General features: G+C 44.9%; 1 protein-coding gene across 1 annotated transcript in view; it reads right to left on the minus strand.

Moving 5' to 3' along the window:
- Positions 1-21,969, minus strand: part of LOC130117914 (sialic acid-binding Ig-like lectin 14) — a 35,813-nt gene extending 13,844 nt beyond the window's left edge. Inside the window, exons 1-3 of the mRNA XM_056286178.1 lie at positions 21,918-21,969; positions 21,308-21,676; positions 17,449-17,739 (exon numbers count right to left, since the gene is read on the minus strand). Of these exons, the coding sequence (XP_056142153.1) occupies positions 17,449-17,739; positions 21,308-21,676; positions 21,918-21,966 (709 nt within the window). The 5' untranslated portion in view covers positions 21,967-21,969. The remainder of the gene's footprint in view (positions 1-17,448; positions 17,740-21,307; positions 21,677-21,917) is intronic.
- Between the last annotated feature and the right edge of the window lie 596 nt (positions 21,970-22,565).

Genomic DNA, 22,565 nt, shown 5'->3' on the forward strand with positions numbered 1-22,565 from the left:
GTGCTTCATGTTCTTCTAAACGCTCAAGTGGTTCTTCCACTGGAGCTGCTGCCACCATGGCTCGTGCTAAAGCAGAGGCGGCTAAGGCCCGCCTACCTTATGCAAAGAAGGAAATGGTGCTAAAAGTAGAAAAAGCACAATTAGAAACAACAATGGGTATGTTGGCGTTAGAGAGAGAAATGGCCGTAGCTGTGGCTGAAGCAGAAGCCTTAGAGGCAGTCGTTGAAGGCAGTGATCGAAGTAGCTGCAAGCTTCAACTCCAAGCAACCCCCCTTGACCCTGTAGAGCGTATCAGAGAATACATCGCTGAACAGGCCAAAGAGCAAAATAAAATACAGTTTGCACCAGCACTGCATTTACCCTCTCAAGATGAGATCAGGCAGCTACACACAGAGCCAGTGTCAGCACTCTCTATCCAAAATCCACACCTCAAGGCAGAAAGTAGCCAAGCTGATGTTGAACTTTGCTCTACAGCACCAAACAATAACAGCTCAGCAGTCACAACTTGCTGCAGATATGACTCTCTACTCGAGAAACGTGCAAGATTATCATCGCACATACAGAGCAAGGTCCAGAGACTACAGTCCCCCACGTTCCTATGTGCCCAGTCATGCACCTCACTACCCTCACCGTGACCAATCTAGTATGACCGACTTCGTCAGATATTTTGCTCTCCGTGAGCTGGTCACCACATGTTTGATCCATTTCAATGACCAAACACATAGCTACAGATGGATTTGCTTGTCAAGTGGCTGGTGAAAGAGTCAGGTGAGCACGCCAAATGGATCAGGGCAGTCCATGTTAACTTCCCAGATAGGGGACTCGGGATGATATGGGATAGACTGGATGCATGTTACGGGGTCCCCGAAGTAACTGAAGATGCACTTTTCCAACATATCGATAGCTTCCCAAAAATCTCCAACAGAGATTATTTGAAACTCCACGAGTTAAGTGATCTCCTTATGGAACTGGAGGCAGCTGAGACAGATGGAGACCTTCCAGGCCTTCAATACCTCGATACATCACGGGGAATATATCCTTTATTCCAAAAGTTGCCCTTCAGCCTACAAGAGAAGTGGCTGTATCACGAATCTAGCTACAAACAACAGCACCATGTCTCACTCCTCCACTTTGAAGTTCTTGTTGACCTCATCAGAGAACAGGCTAAAATAAGGACTGATCCGAGCTTTAACTTCACTGGCCAAGCGGATGCTGCCCCAAAAGCAGACAAGACTCCGTGGAGTCTAAACAGACAGAAGGAAATCTGTCCACAAAACATATGTACTTCCTACAGCTCCTCTTGCCTCAGACAGAGATTATCTTAAAGCTGAGGATACCAATAGACAGTGCCCCATCCATAAAAAGCCCCCATCTATTCAGTAAGTGCCAGGCTTTCTGTGAGAAGCCTTTAGAGGAACACAAACCATTCCTGAAGGAGAACGGAATTTGCTTTAAATGTTGCACTTCTACACAACACATGGCTAAGGACTGTAAGTCCACAACAACATGTCTTGAGTGTGGGAGTGAGAAGCATATCTCTTCCCTCCACCCTGGACCAGCACCGTGGACCCAGGAGCCATGCCTCTCTACGGAGTGTGTTGGGGCGCAAGACCTTACACCATCTTTAGAAGACACAACTCGCTGCACTAAAGTCTTTGGTGGCGATCAGAGTGACAGATCGTGCTCTAAGATCTGCCTCGTTAAGATCTACCCTGCCAGCCATTGTGATAGAGCAATGAAGTTCTACGCAATCCTCGATGAGCATAGCAATAGAGCTTTAGCTCGTTCTGAGTTCTTCGATGCCAGTTCTTCGATGCCTTCAATGAACCTGCTCTGGAGTAACAGAGACCATGGGGAGAAGAGTTTTAGGCTACCAAATTGAATCAGTGGATGGAAAAGTCTGTCTTCCCCTGCCAAGCCTCTTGGAATGCAGTGACATCCCTAACAACAGATCGGAGATTCTGGCACCCAATGCTGCATCTAACCACCCTCACCTAAAGTCAGTGGCTCACCTCATCCCAGAGTTTGAACCAAATGCTCTCATCATGATTCTCCTTGGGTGAGACATCATTACAGTCCATAAAGTGCGCAGGCATGTGAATAGCCCTCACGATGCTCCGTATGCCCAGAAACTCGACCTGGGATGGGTGATAGTTGGTAACGTCTGCTTGGGAGGTGATCACAAGCCCGCCACAGTGAATACATTCTATACCAACACAACAGAACGAGAACGCCCCTCTATCTTTGAGCCCTGCCCAAACATCTTCCATGTGAAGAAGAGATACAGCCATTTCCAGTGTCCTGATCATCCTAGGGTGCGCTGTACAGAAAAACTTACCTGCAATGAAAAAGCTGAACAGTTAGGATCCGCAGTATTTCAGCAGACAAAGGATGATAACAAAGTGGCTCCATCCATCGATGATCCTCTCATCCTTACACCAGCAACCCTCCTCACTCAGGAAGTAAGTCTTTCTTCTGCCCCTGTTGGTGACTGGGTCAAAGACCTCCACAAATCCCAGTGGCGACAAGTCCAGCATCTGGCTCAAACCTTCTGGGATAGATGGAAGAAGCAATATCTTTCTTCAATTCAGCCACGAAGGAAGTGGCAGTCTTCCCAGCCTGACCTTCAGGCTGGAAGCATCGTGCTTCTCAAGGACGACCAACTTAAGAGGAATGGATAGCCTTGGAACTGATTACTCAAAGACAACAGGGTACGCAAGGTAGAGATCAGCGTCTCTAGGTAGGATGGGACTAAACTGCGGCCCGTTACTGAGACAGTCCTGCTTGTCGCCCCTGAGAAGGAGCCATAATAACTGTGTTAGAGACTGTTAGGTTATGGCGGTTAATCACGCCAGACGGGGAGTGTTCTGTTACGGTAGTAGTTTAATGAATGACATTTTTCTAAGTCATTTCCATTGTTTTCTGCGACAGGTAGTGGTTCCTTTAAGAAACACATGAAATTAGCCTCCCACGTGACTTTAGTCAGGAAGTGAAGACGCATTGCGAAAGTATTCATTTCAATTCATTATTTGGTATAAAATAAACGTTTTGTGTATTTTGATGTAAAAAAGCTACAAAGCTATTTTCGGGAGATTCTATGTATAACAAATGCTATGTTTATAGTCACGAGGAGTTATAGTAAAACACAACAATTGACGCCATATTAAAATAAGACTGTTACAGGTCGTTTGATTGATAATTTATTAAATATGCAGTGTAGACATGTAAGCGTTGAAAAGGGGTAATTTAACTCATAATGGAGGTGTGTTTGCTGGGTATTTACAGTAGGTATAGTTTTGTTTTGTTTTTATCTGTTCTCAGTTTCACCCTTTTGCAAATCAAACCTGCGGACAACGGATTCTGTCTCCAGAGTTTTGCTAAACAGAAGGTGTTTAACTTACTGCCAAGTTGTCAGCACACAATAAGGGCGGCATATGCACTTTTCCTCACAGAACTTAATGTATGACGTCACTGTGTCAGAGTTCATCGAGGGAGTCGCAAGCTGCACTAAATATATTCCAATTAGTGTATTCAAAGCACCCTCGAAGCGTTTCAATGGCATCCATGGACGAGCACCTGACAGATTTGGATGTTTTCTTGATGGATTTAGGCTTTTGTCTGTATTTTGGGATGAGGAGTAACAGAGCGTGGTTGGACTTCCCCAGTGGACACCTCGGGAATGCCTAGTAAGCATTCCAAATTGAGACGTAGCAGTGATAGTGTTTTGTTTTCTCTGCTTTGGCAAGTGACTTGTTGCTTATAGTTCTGGAGTTCGAGGGACAGGTTCGTATGGTTGAAATCACCTAACACAATGACAGACGTGTCATGTGATTTATACTTATAGAATAATTTGTTTTCTTTATAATCTGTTGTACAGGTCAGGGTTTTTTGTTTTTTGTTTTTTTTTTGGGGGGGGGGGATTCCTGCTTGAAGTTGCTTTAGAGTGTAGATTCTTCTATGGTGTGCGGGAAGACGACACACACAGACATGGTACCCAAGATGGCGAGCCAGACCCACGGACTACGTTTCTAAGGACGAGGATTCGTCTTCCTCATGCCAGTGAGAGGACCCGCTGCACATAGTTGGATTGTTGATAAACTCGCTGCCAGAGTGGTAGGAGTGTTGAATTTCTGAACTGAACTCATTTGAAGTACATAACCGGAACTGAACTTGAAACGATTTGAAGTGGCTTATATACGTTGTTTTCATAAATACTACCGTTGTGATTGGATGTATAATAGTGTTTCACTTCAATTTGATTTGGAAGCTGTGAAATAATTTTCTTGTGAAAAGAGAAAAAAACAGTTAACTCAAGAAAATAGTGACCAAGATAGGTACAAGCTATTAACCTAAAATGGATAATTACTTATAGACCGGTCTAATATAAAAACTATCTAAAATAAACCATCTAGTTTGGATGTGTTATCTAAAATAATCTATTCCTAACCTAGGTGAAAGTCTGAATAAGGGGAAATTGAGTTTTACTTCCCTATTTGTCACCTGCAGGATTATCCATTGGTTTGATTGAACGTTATATGTATTGTCTCTGTTTAGGCTTATAAACTAGAGAAATTACCAGCAGAGATATATGTGCAGTTACCGAATAATAATACTACTACTACTAATAATAATAAATTAAACTTATATAAGTGTTTTCTAACACTCAAAGTTGATATACAATGAACGGGGTAAAACGAGACAACAGATAAACATAACACAGACATACAGGGGTGAATGGAAAGGGGGGCTACAAGAGGGAGAAGTGGCAGCCACACACGACGCCAGCAGTACTCTCCCACTTAAACAGATACAAAAGGGCAAGAAAAACAAAAAACAACAGCACTGTAGACATTGATTTTCTGTAGGGGTTTACTCCTGTAGCCTATTCCTCTCTTGAGGTATCCACTAGGCAGTGGGGATAATCGCGCTAATATCTGGTTTGCAGTTATATCAGCACATACCTTTGAGCATTTATGCACAGCAATAAACAGAGGTTGTATAGGTGGATAGCAAAAACAGGAGAGGAAAAATATCGCCGTCTTGCCATCAATCATCATCGGATCGTAACATGGTAGCAGGTGCGTTCAGGGACAGTCTGTAAATAACAGCTCCAGTGAGTTCACTTAGATGGGAAGCAGTGAATTGCTATCATAACGAAGCAAACTAAACCTATAAGGCAGTGGGCAGGCAAACGTATTACACAACTATGTAGGCTTTCAAACACAGCCGCCCCCGAGTGTCTGCATGGACAGTTGAATCGAAGGTAGAATGGCTACTCAGGGAGGTGGATCCTCGGTTTCATCGTCTTCGAGCCTTGGGAGTTGGACCAAGCGAGCTACTGGTCGGATGTAGTTCTGATCTATGACCTGAATGGCAGCAGTCTGGATGCATCCATCCACTCCAGGGGTAAGTACGTGTTACCTTACCAACTGGTCAGAGAGCCTGTGGGAGCTGAGGATCAATGATGAACACCACTTGGTTCGTGTTGAGGTATTTCCCATCCGTCCATCACTTCTGTCTCTCCTGCAAACTTGACAGGTAGTGGCTCACAAACCTGGACCAGAAATGGTCGACGAGGACTTGGCTATGCCTCCATTGGCGATTTCCTAGAATGTTACTGGAGTCATATATGACCGGAGGGAGTGATGTGTCATGGCGTCGGTAGGATGCTAGGTGTGATGGGATCTGGACCTGCTACGTCCGAAGAAATGTAGCCTTCCACTTCCATAAGGACAGTCAGGAGCACAGTTTCCATCACTGTCTGCTCCTTAATTATGACCTTGAGAGCAATCTTCATAGACTTCACTTCTCTCTCCCACACACCTCCGAAGTGGGGAGCGCTCGGTGGATTGAAACAAAACTTGATCTGCTGTTCTGCCAACTGCCCTTTCAGACAAGGAACCATGGCCTCGAAGGCCTCACGTACCTCTCGGGCTCCTCCAACAAAGTTTGTCCCATTGTCGGAGAGGAGCTCAAAGGGTTTGCCTCTTCTGGCAATGAAGCGTCGCAGAGACATCAAGGAGGTGTCGGCGTCGAGACTCTCTAGGAGGTCTTGGTGCATACATTGAGTTGTCATGCATTTATAAATGATCCCCCATCACTTCTCCGTTTGACGTCCAATCTTTAAGGACAGGGACTAACAGTACAGACATCACAGAATCAGGAAGAACCCCATGAACCATAAGACCAGTGAAACACATGGCAAGCATTGGGCAGAGCCTAAGACTGGCATACTTTAGGTGTTCTGCAGTAATGCAGTCCATACCACAAGTCTTGTTAGTATGTAGCGTCATAATGGCATCTGAGACATCAGCTGACCTGACTACCGTGTTAACAGAGATCAGCATTACCCACTACAACTGCATTACTTTTAACACAGTTAAATAAATTACAACAATGCTCTTGCCATACCTCAGCTATTTTGTCTGGGCCACAAACACCCTCAAGATCAGACGGTAGGGGGGTTTATGGTTACTCATGACTGACCTCTTCCCAGAAGTCATTATGATTGTTACTTTGCAACTTCCGGCAAGCGAGTCAGCTCTCATTGTGTTCTCATTTTGCTTAATAAAACGAAGAGCAAATCTAAATCTTGTATTTGTAAGTTTTTTATGCTCAAACAATGCCCCCTGTCTAGGCCTTCCTGACTCAGACCAGAATGCAAAGGCTTCTCTAGCTGCAGCATGTTGTTCAGCCACAAACTCATTCCACCTAGGTTTGACATTATACACCTTATTCCTGTGTTTATGGAAGGGCTTGCTGGAGGCATTAAGAGCCATCACATTATTATCGTACATGGCGCAGAGGTCAGCATCATGATGTAGGTCTTCGCAATTCATATTTAAGCACATTAAAGCATCCCTAGGGAGTGCAATATTATTAAACAATCTGTCAGGGTAGAATATCTATCAATATCCTCCTCAGTCAGATTTGTCCAATCTAGCTTCCCTGTATTAGCAGCATTACCAGTAACAGCCAGCAGGGGTACATTCTCAACATTTAGTAACATAGCAACAGGTATGTGATCAGAGGTGGCCAACCCATAGCACATCTCTATATTATCCAGAGAGGCATGGGCATCTGCTGTACACATACAATGGTCAAGCCAAGAAGCAGTATGCCATGCTTCACTTACATAAGTAAAACTCTTACCAGGCAAGAATACTTTGCTAGATAGTATTAAATTACTATTATTACGAAACTGCAACAGATGTTTTGCAAATATAAAATTGTTATCTGACAAGTCAGCATTAAAATCTCCAATTATATAGACACAAGTTGAGTCACTGTCCTCAATAAAAGAATGAGCAAAGGCTAGCCTGTTCAGAAATTCATCCTCAGTCTCATAGGATTCATAAGGTGTATATATATTTAAAATTATAAACTTTTTATCATTATAATTAAACTCGAGCTCAATGGCCCAATCAACATTTAAACGTACCACCTTAACCAGTGGATCGTATTTGTAGTTCCAGAGTATAGCCACACCACCAGGTATCCTACCTCGTACTATTTTTGTGCTGAGATCAGTGGTGGATTCACCAGCACCATGGAAATCCTCGTGTATAGTGTTCAGTCTGTCTAAGTCCTGTTTGGCAAGACAGGTCTCTTGTATGCACAGAATGTCACACTCATCCAGCAGTGTGTCAACCAGCAAACATCTTGATTTATCCGCAGCACTTTGTCCTACACGCAGGCCGCGTTCGTTGTATGGTAGAACTCGCATTTTGAGAGTTTAGGTGCCGGGTGCGGCTGCTGCCCTATCTGGCACAGTAGAACCGGCGCTAGACCCTGTAACCACAGTCTTGCATGGCTCATAGTATCGCCTTACAACAGAGCCTTCCGGCCAGATTTCCAGGGTTCTACATCTCCGTGACTTCATTGCATTCAGCACACACTTTAAATGAGGTGAATCTGTTGTGCGCAGTGCCAATGCGTTCACAAATCAAATCACGGCCAAGCTGTTCTTTAAGATAGGTAGACAGCATCACTGCATCAAGGTTTGGTGCGAATTTGGTACCAAAAACACTTACCAGCTTCATACGCACCACCTTAATATTGCCATGTGCCCCAGTGCCAACAATAGGCTTAGGCATGATCCTCCATTCAGGTTTGTCAGGACACCATTTTGACAAGCAGGGGTGGACTTCGGTATTACTCTTCATACGTCGGCGCAAGCCCCACTCTGCAATCTGACTCCATTTTGCCGAGTCTTCCGCCACCACTGTAGGCCCTCCAGGCAGGCTCACTGCACTCCCCACACCAACACCGACTCCACTGCCCGGGGTCAACTTCGTGCAAGGAGCAGGACCCGGGCCAACACTGAAATCAACAGCAGCAGAGGAACCAGAGTCACCCACAGCCGTAGCCACCATCTCGCCATTATCAACAGCCGATGCTCGCCGTGCGCTCCCACCGGCGTCTCCACCATCCCTCGGCAACACCAGGCCATGCCCTCTGCCACGGCTCGGCCCCAGGTGATGCTCCAGCATGGCAACTCTGCCATCAATGGTTGCAGTAACCGCACGCAGGTCTTCTCCAATATCAGCCTGAAGTTTCATTGCGTGCCGAAGCGCACAAACCTCACTGCGGAGATGCACAGTCTTGGAGAGCAGGTTGGAGGCGTCCAGGTTGTTAAATGACACCGGCAGCAGCTCATCCAGATAGTGGGAGATGAAGCGGGGAACTTTCTCTCCACACTCGTTTAGAATTTTAAGGTAACTTTTAATGTTTTTAGCATCTTTCTGTGGGCCTTTGTGCACCACAAACCTTTTTTTGGTGTCAGGGCAGAGTTCAAATAGCACTTTTTTGGAGGACTCAGTCCACTCCGAGTCGAAGGTTTTTGAGGCCAAAAGTACTAGCTCATCCTCATTGTTCTAATTTTGACAGCTAGGAAGTTGAGAAACTCATCTTCAACTATAATTTCGCCACTGACCGTCTCATAAATTCTTGGTTTTATCCGAGACCGGCTAAAGCCAAGTGCTGTTGAATCACGTCACTCACTTTCCACCATCTTGTCTTGAAGTTATGTAATAATGGAGATTTGAAGGTAATCTGACATCAGTGGGCTGAAACTAAAATGAGATTACATACTGTGCCGAGACAAGCAGAAAACTTGTATTGAAATACCCTTTAAAGGTCCCATATTTTCAATTTAGTTTCTGCCAAGTGATATCAGACTACCTTATTGAAACCTGTAGTACTAGATCCCCAATCAGGGTGAAGCAGCCCGTGAAATAGGGGGTGAATAGTTCAATTGAAAGAGGGCAGTATAACAGTTTTTTTTTCTTTGCTACTGTATTTAGTTAGTAGTATGCAAAAGCACTTTTCCATAACACATTTTCCCCAAGGTGCTGCATGTGTGAATCAGCTTCACAGTTGAATTGAGGTATAGAAACTTAATGGTGAAGCAGAACTCTACTGTATCTTAGCTAAATGTACTTGTACAAAGTGAGAAGAGCCAGGGGGAGAGAACACAGCCCTGAGGAGCGCCTGTATTGAGGGTAAGGGGATGTGAGGTAGGTTATTAACCTTCACCCTCTGTGGCCTGTTCCACAGGAAACTCTGAATCCAGTGGCATAAGTCTGGTTCAATTTTCATATCCAAGTGTATGGTAAAGAGTTTGAGTGGGTTGATGGAGTTGAAGGCGGAACTAAAGTCTATGAACAGGATCTGTGTGTCGGTGTTTGGTGATTCCAGGTGTTGCAGGGCATGGTGGAGGGCTATGCTTAGTGCATCCTCAACAGACTGGTTGGCTTGATAGGCAAATTGATACAGGTCCATCATTGGGGAGGTGCAAGATTTCAAGTATGACAGAATGATACGCTCAAATGGTTTCATGGCCACAGATGTTAGGACAATGGGTCTGAAGTCATTGAGGCAGGTGGTCTTTGAGGGCTTCAGCACAGGAATGATGGTAGAGAGTTTGAAGCACTGTGGGACTGTACATTGGCTTAGGGAGATGTTAAATATGGTGGAAAATGTTGGAGCCAATTCTTCTAATTCTGGTCCCCAGGTGCTGCATGGCGGCTGCCCACTGCTCCTAGCTACACAGCTAGGGTGGGTTAAATGCAGAGCGTAATTTCCCCTTGGGGATCAATAAAGTATCTCAAAAAAAAAGATAAAATAAATTAAAATAAATAAATATATATATAAAATAATAATAATTCATCTGGGAGGTTATGGTCATTATCTGGAGGGGAGCAGGGGCTTTTTTGTAATCTGTAATTTTCTTAAGATTTTTCCACATTGATCTCAAATTATTGAAAGATAATTGTTCCAATTTTGTGGCGTAGCTGGACTTTGCTTTTCTTATTGCAGCACACAACTTACACTTGGCTGCTCTGAGCATATTCATCCGTTTCCGTTTTTGTATGCCCAGTTCTTTTCTTTGTGTAGGAAATGTAATTCTTTGGAAAACCAGTTTTTTTTTATTGCCATTCAATGTCACTGTTTTGGTAAGGATGCACATTTCCTCACAGAACTTGATGTATGACGTCACTCTGTCAGTGAGTTAATTGAGGGAGTCACAAGCTGCATTAAATATATTCCAATTAGTGCATTCAAAGCACCACCATGTGTTTCTGTAACCAAACAAAATTTGCCACACAGTGCCCAAGTGCCATATTACCAGTGGCTCAATTCTTGGCTAGTGAGTTCTTGAGATTTTGCCCTAATCGTTCAGTAAGACCATTGCTTGCAGGATGGTAAGCAGGTGATTTGATGTGTTTCACTCCATTTTTGGTTAGAAATGACCCAAATTCTTTTGATACAAACTGAGGTCCATTGTCTGTTACTACTTCTTTTGGTAACCCATAAGCAACAAACGAATGTCTCAGTACTTCTATTGCTTTAGCTGAGGTGGTAGTGTGCATGTGAATGATCTCTGGCCATCTAGCATAAGCATCCATCACTACCAAGAACATCTGCTTGCTGTCTTCAGCAAAATCTAGATGTATTCTTTCCCAGGGACATCCAGCCCATTTCCATGTATGTACTGGTGCAATAACAGGCGTACTATGCTGCTGTTGGCAAATAATACACTCACTCACTTCATGTTCAACACTTCATCTAATGTGGGCAACCAGAAGAGACTTCTGGCCAAGGATTTAGTCTTAACCATTCCCCAGTGGTGCTCATGCAATTCTGATAGTAACCTATCTCTCAGTTTATTAGGAACTATCACATGTAACCCCCACAATAGGCAATCATCTTCTATGGTCAGCTCAAATTTTCTCTGAAAATAAGGCTTCAGTGTCTCATTCTGTACATGTTAGGCCAGCCTGTCATTACCAGCTGCTTTACCACTTTTAAAACAGGATCCTTGTCTGTTTCTCGAGGTATCTCTCTAGCTGTGAGAGGTAAGTCATCGAGGTAAGAGAGTCTGTACATGGGGTTTGACAACACATCCTCACTAGGCTTCACAGGTAGCCTAGATAAGGCATCAGCATTGCTATGCTGCTTAGATCTCTTGCAAATACTTAAGGACCTAACTGTATGTATGTACAGTTATGTCCATAAGTATTTGGACAGTTACACAATATTTGTAATTTTGCCCTTGTACACCACCACAGTGGATTTGCTATGAAGTATTTGAGGTGTGACTGAAGAGTAGACTTTCAGCTTTAATTTAAGGGGTTGGATAAAAATATGGCATTAACTGTTCAGGAATTACAGCCATGGATATACAGGGTCACCCCATTTTCAGAGGCTCAAAAGTAATTGGACAAACAAACATAACTATGATTATAACAATTATATGTAATGTTTGGAGGAAAATCCTTTGCAGTCAATGGCTGTCTGAGGTCTGGAACCCATCGACATTCTTCAAATTCTGAGTTTCCTCCTTTGAAATGCTCTGCCAAGACTTAACGGCAGCTGCCTTCAGTTGCTGGTTGTTTATGTGTCTTTTGGCCATTAGTTTGATCTTCAGCAAGTGAAAAGCATGCTCACTTGGGTTGAGGTCAGGTGACTGACTTGGTCACTGATGAATATTCCACTTTTCTGCCTTGAGAGACTCTTGGGTTGCTTTCTCAGCTTGTTTTGTGTCATTATCCATCTGCAGTGTGAAGCGCCGTCCTCTCAGTTTTGTGACATTTGCCTAAATCTGAGCAAATGGTGTATCCTTATAAACATCATAATCCATCCTGCTACTTCTGTCAGTAGTCACATCATCAATAAACACCAATGACCAAGTTCCATTAGCAACCATACATGCCTATTTCATAACACTACCTCCACCATGTTTGACAGATGATATGGTATGCTGAGAATCATGAGCTGTTCCTTTTGTTCTCTACACGTTTCCTCTCCCCATCCTTCTGGTACAAGTTAATCATTGCTTCGTCTGTCCAAAGAACCTTGTTCCAGAACTGGGTAGGTTTTTAGATGTTTTTAAACACAGTCTAATCTGGCCCTCCTGTTTTTAAGTGACACCAGTGGTTTTCACCTTGTTGTAAACCCTCTGTATTTGCAGGCGTCTCTTGATCGTAGACTTGGACAATGATGCCCCTACCTCTCAAGAGCATTTTTGACTTAAGTAGATGTTGTGAATGTGTTTGTCTTCACCAGGGAAAGAATTCTGCGATCATCCACTGTAGATGTGATCCGTGGTCTTCCAAGCCTTTTGGTGTTGCTGAGTTTGCCAGTGCATTCTTTTTAAGAATGTACCAAAATGTTGATTTGGCCACTCCTGAAGTGTTTACTATCCATCTGATAGATGTCCTTTGCTTTTTTGCTTTTTCAGCCTAATGATGGCCTCCATCATTTGTATTGGCACCTCTATGGACTTCATGTTGAGAGTTCCAATGAACAGCTACCAAATGCAAATGTAAATACTTGGAATGAACTCCAGACCTTTTATCTGCTTAATTTGTCATGGAATAATGATGGAAAAGGTCTTACTTGCCCATGAAACCACTTGTTAGTCAAGTGTCCAATTACTTTTGATCCTCTGAAAACGGGGTGACCATATATAAAACTGGTTGTAATTCCTGAACGGTTAATGCAATATTTGTGTCCAGCCCCTTAAATTAAAGCTGAAAGTCCACTCTTCAATCACATATTGGTTACTTCATTTCAAATCCACTGTGGTGGTGTACAGGGGCAAAATTACAAATATTGTGTCACTGTCCAAATACTTATGGACCTAACCGTATGTGCTGCTGGAATTAGAGCCCATCTTTGCATTCTAGCAGCGGACAGCATCAGCACACCTGTTTTTGGTCCTGAAATTTTATGCAATGGCTTGTGATCTGTCAACAAGAGGAACTTCCTACCATAAAGATATTCGTGGAACTTCATAACCCGAAATACCAGACCAAGTGCCTCCTTCTCGATTTACGAGTAATTTTGTTCAGTTTTTGTCAACATTCTTCATGCGAATGTAATTGGTCTCTCACTTCCATGTTTCATTTTATGGCTAATTACAGAATCAACCTCATAAGGGGACGCATCACAGGCCAGAATGATGGGTAACTCAGAGTCATAATGTACTAACACTTTGGACTGGAGGGATTTCTTAGCATTATCAAATGCACTCTGACATTTCTCAGACCACTTCCAGAGTGCATCTTTGCCAGCAGTCCTCTTAGCATTTAGGTTTTTTTTTTGTGAGATATATTGTCATGTCGTTTAACTCTTCCATGTTCTTTTGGTGAAGGAACTAATGCCATTTTTGAAGCTTTTCTCAAGACAGTTTTGGTTCTGTCCGGGTAGTGTAGTGGTCTATTCCGTTGCCTACCAACACGAGGATCGTCAGTTTGAATCCCCGTGTTACCCCCGGCTTGGTTGGCTATCCCTACAGACATAATTTGCTGTGTCTGGGTGTCCTGGTCGCTGCACTAGCGCCTACTCTCATCGGTTGGGGCGCCGGTTCGGGGGGAGGGGGAAATGGGGAGGAATAACGTGATCCTCCAATGCGATACATCCCCCTGGCGAAACTCCTCACTTTCAGGTGAAAAGAAGCGACTGGGGACTTCACATCTATCGGAGGAGGCATGTGGTAGTCTGCAGCCCTCCCCGGATTGGCAGAGGGAGTGGAGCAGTGATTGGGACGGCTCAGAACCCGCCCCCCCCCCCACCAAAAAAAGATAGTTTTGGTTCTTCCTTTATGTTTTTGTTCTTAAAAAGCTAAATGTTTTGTGTTATGTGGCGGCACGCTGGACGCAGCGGCTACTGTGGTTCCCTGTTCAGTGTCGTGTTTTCTTTGTTATTTATACGTTAGTTTTAAGTTTATTTACAAGTGTAGGTCATGCGCTCTTCTACAACCGTCAGGAACGTTTAAACCTCAGAACGGATTACTCACTTCCCTCCACCATCACGGACAATTTCCCCATCGATATTATCCGCTCACCGGTCTCGCAGTGGAAACGCTGCCCCCTGTCGGCAACGTAAACAAAAGAGGGGGAAACGTGGCGGGCTACATGCTAAGCTAAGTAACGTTCCCTTCAAAGTTTCCCTCCCCAGCATCTTCATGACTAACGTCTGATAGTTAGCTAACAAAATGGATGAGATAAGATTCAGGCTGTCCTCTCAGAAAAGGCTGCAGAACTGCTGTCTGCTGATGTTTACGGAGACTTGGCTCAACAGTAACATATATATAAAGATCGTCGAAAGGCATTGCTCTGCTGATCTCGAGCTCCTTATGATTCAGTGCAGGCCTTTTTACCTGCCCAGGGAGCTGACGGCCATTACCATCGCCGCTGTATACACCCCCCCCCCCACATGCTAATGCTAAGGAAGCACTTAAGCAGCTACAATGTGCCGTCAGCAGACAACAGACCAAACACCCAGACAATGCCTTTATCATAGGCGGTGACTTTAATCAGGCTAACCTCAGGGCTGTATTGCCCAAATTCCATCAGCATGTCTCCTGCCCCAGTAGGGGACAAAACACCCTGAACCATCTCTATACAAACATCAAGGACTCATACAAAGCTACTCTCTGCCCTCATCTGGGGCATTCTGACCACCTCTGCCTGTTCCTGGTCCCAGCCTACAAACCCCTAATAAAACGGGTCAAGCCAGCAGTAAAGACAATCACTGTCTGGCCAGAAGGAGCAGTCTCTGAACTCCAGGACTGTTTTGAAAACACAGACTGGAGTATTTTTGCACATTCAGCTACCCATGGCTCCCATATAGACATTAATGAACAGACATCTGCCATACTAGTCTACATTAACTTTTGCGCTGAGAGTGTCACAACAAAAAAATCAGTCCGCACCTTTCCATACCAGAAACCCTGGATGACCAGTGAGGTCCGGCAGCTGCTGAAAGTCCGGGATGCAGCGTTCAAGTCAGGTAACTGTGAGGCCTACAGCGCAGCCAGATCCAACCTCAAAGAGGGCATCAGAACAGCCAAACATAAATATTCCCTACGAATAGAGGACCACTTTCACAATAACGCTGATCCTCGGCGAATGTGGCAAGGCATTCAGTCTATCACAGACTACAAAAGCTCTAATCGCGGTCCCACTGTCCATGATGCCTCCCTGCCAGACAAGCTAAATCATTTCTATGCCCGCTTTAACAAGGACAATACTGACCCAGCCACAAAAATCCCCAGCCACCCAGAAAACCAGGTGCTCACTCTATCAGTCACAGAGGTCAGAGAATCATTGCGCAGAGTGAACACACGGAAGGCTGCCGGACCAGACGGCATACCAGGTTGGGTCTACCGGGAATGTGCCGACCAGCTGGCTGAGGTCTTCACACCTGTATTTAACCTCTCACTGTCCCAATCTAAAGTCCCGGCATGCTTTAAGACCACCTCTATCATTCTTGTCTCCAAGAAACCAACATCCACATGTCTGAATGACTACCGACCCATAGCACTCACCCCCATTGCCATGAAGTGCTTTGAAAGACTGGTTCTGGCTCACATCAAAAACATTATTCCCCCCACATTCGACCCACATCAGTTCACCTACCGTCCCAAAAGGTCTACTGAGGATGCCATTGCCACTGCCCTGCACGTTGCTCTGACCCACCTTGAACTTAACAACACATACATCCAGATGCTGTTAATAGATTACAGCTCTGCCTTCAACACTATCATTCCCGCCAAACTAATCACCAAACTCCTCTCCCTTGGCCTCAACCCCTCCCTCTGTAACTGGATCCTGGACTTCTTGACCAACAGACCTCAGTCTGTTAGGTTAGGTGACCACTCCTCCTCCACCCTGACCCTCAGCACAGGTGCCCCTCAAGGCTGTGTTCTGAGCCCCCTCCTTTTCTCCCTCTTTATCCATGTCTGCCTGCCAACTCACCCTTCAAATGTTATAGTTAAGTTTGCAGATGACACCACAGTCATTGGCCGTATCACCAACAATGACGAGATGGCCTACAGAGACGAGATTGAGCACCTCACATCATGGTGTACTACCAACAATCTTGTCCTTAATGTACAGATAACAAAGGAGCTGATTGTGGACTTCAGGAGGTCTAGAAGCTGCAGCCACTCCCCCATTCACATCAATGGGGTGGAAGTGGAGCGTGTTTCCAGCTTTAAATTCTTTGGAGTCCACATCAGCGAGGACCTTTTGTGGACATTAAACACCCAGGCCCTTGTGAAAAAGGCCCAACAACGCCTACATTTCCTGAGGAGGCTGAGGAGCACCCATCTACCCCCCAAAATTCTCACCAACTTCTACCACTGCACCATAGAGAGCATCCTGACTATCTGCATCTCCGTGTGGTACGGCAACTGCACCTCAGTAGACCAGAAAGCTCTGCAGCGGATCGTCAAGGCGGCCCAGTATATCACCGGTACCCAGCTCCCAGCCATAAAAGACATGTATAACAAATGCTGCCTTCGAAGGGGTCTGAGCATCAGCAGAGATCCCACCCACCCCAACCATGGACTATTCTCCCCCCTGCGCTCTGGGAGGCGTTACAGGAGCCTCAGAGCCCGCACTACCAGGCTCAAAAATCGCTTCTTTCCACAAGCTGTTGCCCACCTGAACCTGGCTACCCACTGAATGTCTGTAGATATTTTTAAATATTTTGTACTCCAGCTCTCTTTTAACTTATTTTTGGCTTTTGGTCTTCATGTGTATATATCTTATGTTGTATTTGCTGTGTTTGTCTGTGTCTGTCTTGCACTGTTTGGTGAAGCCACAGCCCTCATTTCATTTTTAACATGTGCCTGCACATTGTGTTTGATGACAATAAATTGAATTGAATTGAAATATATACAACGTAACTGAATCATTTGGCAGTGACTTGTTCTGCCTCTTACATGCTGCTGGAATTAATTACATTTGAAGTACTAAGCACAGCTTCAGCATAATTAAAAAGGATATTTTCTTTAGCCACACAGTGTACTAATCCTGCAGGTATGAATCTGTATGGATTTCAATGCATGCCTAACCCACTCTTTCCTCCATCCCACGGCAATATCAGTTTTACAACACAGGGATTTTTTTTGTGAACTCTGCATTTACTTACATTTTACTTTGAGAACAGTGGAGTTGCTTGTCTCCTGCCCTCCCCTGTATTTTGCATTGCAGCCTAAAAGTTGGTCATGGTCTGCAATGGTGGCTTTAAAGGTCAGCTGTGATGTCAGTTTCCACATGCCATTGCTGAGTTCCTCTGATGTGACAGTCACCTCTCCAGAGTGGCTCCAGGAAAAAGCAGGAGGATCACTTGGGCAGGAATAGGATAATGAGCAAGAGGCAGACACAGTTTCTCCTGCTATTGCCTCCTCTTTCACATGAAATGAAATGGGTTCGGGTGCGCCTGTAATCCAACCACAGAGCCACACATGACATTAACGATCAATGCTCTATATTCAGCAAAGACATACAAGACAACATTATCTTCAGAAATGACAGATGTTCTTGCTCAATAAGTCCCATCTCAACAGACATGAACATTACGACTGAATTGCTCCTTAGCAACTATATAATGTTGGTTCTTACTCATAGCCACGCTGGTCTAAGTTTTGTTTATAATTGAATGCTGAATGTCTTAGAACCCCAGTTCAAAATTCACCTTAAGGAAATAATCAGTTATACAAACAGCAAATAAGCTATCGTCTGAACTTCTGAGGGCTCAGTAAACACATAACCTTTTCTTAGGACAGTCTCTTACATTTTAAATTCGTTGTAATTGTGCCCGATGAAAACAATGTTCATTATTTACCCAGCAATATTTAACAAACCTGGAATGCACAATGCGGTTAAAGTATGAGTACGTGTGATGTGTGCTTCATTAGAGAAAATAACACCGCACAACACAATTTTCAATCGTTTTGCTTCCTGAAAAAAAAACAGAGATTATGATAGACAATGTCAAGCTGAACACAAAAATAATTTCAGATTTGCTGTATCACACAGGAATTTGGAGAAACATTAAAATAACTTTTATTGGGATAGGCTCCAGCATTCCTGCGACCCTGGCAGCAGGATAAGCAATTTGGATAATGGATGGATGGATGAATTTAACACATTTCATCGCATAATTATACTTCAAATTGGATCAACAAAGAATGTATGCGGCCACCAGACAATTTAGATGTTGTCAAACTAGCGAATTCAGGGGGCAGCCCGGGAACCGCCACAGCCAGGATGCGAACCCGGGTCTCCCACACCATGGGTGACAATGTTAACCAGTCAACTAAAGGGTCCAACCCGTTAGCCAAGGGCTAGCGAGTCTATTCATCCGTGATTGTTATACTACCTCCCTCCTTCGGGAAGCGCATCCTCGCGCTTCAGCATACATGCTCCTTCACACATCTGGGCACAAGTACTTCCGATGCCCTCACGGTCCCACCATCCCACTTCTGACACCTGACACAGGCAGGCAAGAGCCTGCCTGTGGGCATACGAATGCTGGCATGTCTATCTCTACGGCAGGGCTTTCACTATCCGCACAGATCATCAGGCACTGACGGCTCTGCTGGCGACCAGAGGTTCGGGGCACAGGCCCATGAGACTACTGAGATGGGCGGATAGGCTGAATCAGTACAACTTCAGACTCGAGTTTATGCCAGGGCGTACCAATATGGTGGCCGACCTCCTGTCTCGAGCCACCTCTCTGACCAAAGAGGTAAGAGGGGCGACGCCAGAGGATGATGACAACGACGCTGACGACTGTATCCACATGCTGCATGGGCCCCTCAGCACAGTAGTCACCCTGGCCGAGCTGCAGCAGGCCTTGGCTGAGGATGAGACACTCACAACCCTTCATTGCCTATGTCCAGGATGGCTGGCCTACCAAGGTGGATGACAAGCTGCTCCCTTACCATAAAGTGCTTGACGAGCGCTCCTGCTGGGGGGAGGTGTGCCTCTCGCGTTGCCACCGTGCCACTGTACCAGAGACTCTAAGGGCCAGAGTGCTGCAAATGGCGCATGATGGGCATCTGGGGTTGGTCAAGGTGAAGCAGGGCTGCCGAGACACCGTGTGGTGGCCTCACATAGACTCTGATGCAGAGGAGCTGGTGCGTAACTGCACCCGCTGCCTTCTGAGTGGGAAAACCGGTCAGCCTACCACAGCAACCCTCACTCCAACCCTGTGGCTGTCCGCGCCATGGGAGCACATCCAGATCGACCTCTGTGGAGAGCTCCACGGGGCACCTGTGCATGCCCGCTACTTGCTGGTCATGCATGACCTTCCGTCGAAGTGGCCAGAGGCCATCGAACTGGGCTCGATCACCTCACACACCATCATTGACCGCCTCGACCAGCTGCTTGTCCACCGGGGCCTTCCCAGTGTGATCACTGCGGACAACGGACCCCAATTTGCATCGGCAGAGTTCTCAGAGTTCCTGTCACTGCGGTCCATCAAGCACATAAGAAAAGCAGTGTACCACCCGGAGAGTAACGGAGGGGTGGAAAGACTGAACAAAAATCTCAAGAATGGAATTCAAGCCTGTCTGGAGGAGGGAAATCTTCAGCACTGCACGCAGCCAAACTCTCCTGACCATCCGGGCATCCAAGCACTCCACCACGGGGGTGACACTGGCTCTGCTCATGATTGGGCAGGAACTAAAGCAACCACTGGACCGCTTGAGAGTGGAGCCAGCCACTGCACACGAGAGCCCAGGGCTCCATAAAGCCAGAACTCAGGTCCAAAGCTCACAGGCCCAGATGAAAAAGAGGTTCAATGCCTCCTGCCGAGTACAGACTCCCTCTCTGTCTGTGGGGGACTGGGCCAGGATCAAACACACCCACCACCAGAACAAGCTGTGGTCATACTGGTCGGAGCCCCATCAGGCGACTCAGCAGCTGGGACCGGCTACCTGCAGACTGGACGATGGGACTCGTTGGCACTCAAACCGCCTGCATAGGGTTGTAGCCCCTGCAAACCCTGCATCATCCCTGTCCCCAAGAGGCTGCTCTCAGTTGGCAGCCCAGACCGGAGGCAAACCGGGTGGGTGGTAATCCACCACCGCCAATGCCAGGCCCAACTCCCCAGCCTGCTTGCCCTCAGAGAGTGAGGGTTCCGCCCTTCTGACACAGGGACTATGTTACGAATGGTTAAGGGACATCTAGGGTAGTGACTGATATGTTATGTTATGTTACTTTCTCAAGGGCGGTGGGGGGAGAAAATGTTATCATCTGGTTAGGTAGTGTTATGCCCGAATCTGACTTGTATGGTTAAGCACTAGCAGTTACTGTGCTTATAAGAAGGGCGGAGGGCGATGTGAATTACGGCAAGGTGAAAAGTGTCGTGATTTGATGTTGGTGAAGTAAAAGTTATAAACGTGGCTTTCGGTGTGGTCATTGACTGAACATAATAGGAACTACTATGGGAGAATTGAAATAAAGGGAAAATTATGGACAGGGAGTCAGGAACACACCTTTGTCATCATGTCAAATGTGTATTTTCTAACCAAATGCTTTAACCCTAAATACCAGCTTCAAATCAAAATAAGCATGCGGCTTCACCTCTCCTCATGGCATCTCCTGCTTTCTGCAAGTGAAAGGTGTTCTCGGATACACGTTTGATATATTGACTTTGGGCAAACACTAACTTTTTTTTTCCTAACATGAATCTGATTGCACAAATGTTAGAGGACAGCCCGTGTCAGATGTTGATCTGACACGATGTCCCACTTGCAGAAATCAGGAGAACACCTATCATGAAACAACTAAACCAAAATCGACTGGCTTAGCTGTCTTTAAATACAGAAATCTGGGTTTACTTTGTTTCAAATAGAACCATTCAGTGACCCTTGCTGACGTTTATTAGTCATATTATGATCAAGGGAAGTGAACATTTTACACATTGCATCTTTGAGGAAGAGCCCTATTGTAGTTAATATGTATCTTTAGGCTTATCAATGATTAGTAACAGTACTTACTTATCACCGAGAGTGAGACTTTGCTTTCTTTGTAGGAATATCCATCATAGTCTTTAATTTCTATCCTGAAATATAATTCTTTTCTGTCATTGAGTTTGAGGGAGTCGATCTTTAATGAACAATTCTTCTTCGTGAGGTCTCCAGTTAGTTCGGTACGTTTACGGTACTCCTGCATCACTTGGTCGTCATTTGGGTGGTAAACAATTTTTGTCTGCTCGGACTGCTCCATCCAAATCCCAATGAATTCAGTGATCTTGGTTGTTGGTTCTGGGTAGCTGAATGAGCAGGGAATCACCACACAGGATCCTTGCAGACCCGTGACTGAGGCTGGAACCTGAGCCGTCCATGATGAAGCATAAACTTCAATAACTGGAGGGGGGAAAAAAAGGTATTAAACTCCACAGCAAGTGAGAATGCAGAAGGGAACAAGAAAGTCAAGACGAGGACACATCCTCTTAGGAAACACACATTTATTGAAAATGCAGTTTACAATTGGGGAAAAAAAGATACAATTAATTGATTGATTCAAATTATCAAAAAAGCAAGAGAGTTTGTAAATACAGTAAACTTAAAGTATTTGTAATAGATCATAGACAGAGTATTATCTTACCTCCAGGATAAATGGAAAGAATAAAAAATGCCCACTTTGCAGTGTGCATCTTTCTCTCTTGGGGTCAGGCCTGCAGATGATAAGACAAGTGTGTTTCGTTTTGTTTTTTGTTTCTTTTCAGAGCAAAGTGATTGGCCCAACAGTTCCCCTTTGTATTAAGATGACTTGCCAAGTTTCTAGTCAACTTTTATGCACACGTCTATATATTTTTGCAAAATATTTCTTTGTCCAAAAATCTGTGGAATCCTTTTGTGTGAATGTTCAGACATACTATCAACATTCCCTCATAACTGATTTTACTTCTCGCTTTGCTGTGTCTGTACTCGGTATCCCCATGCCCACCCATCCATTTTTCCACCTCCCGTACGCCTCTAATTACTGCTAATTTTTCAATCCATGAGTGGTCGATAGACTAGTAAAGCACTACTTAAATACAGTCCATTTACCATTTTGCCATGTACAATTTTTCTAATTCTTATTGTTTTTTCCTGTATTTCACTGTTCTGACCACAGTGAATGTGATATAACTGCCAGTATGATTTCGGTATCACTTCCTTTTTATATGTAAAGTCTATTTTAGCCATTAGCCCACTTCGTTTTTTTTGGGTTTTTTTTTGGTTGGGGGCCTTTGGGGGTGGAATTGGGGTC

Source organism: Lampris incognitus, chromosome 9, assembly GCF_029633865.1.
Source record: "Lampris incognitus isolate fLamInc1 chromosome 9, fLamInc1.hap2, whole genome shotgun sequence".
Taxonomy (NCBI): domain Eukaryota; kingdom Metazoa; phylum Chordata; class Actinopteri; order Lampriformes; family Lampridae; genus Lampris; species Lampris incognitus.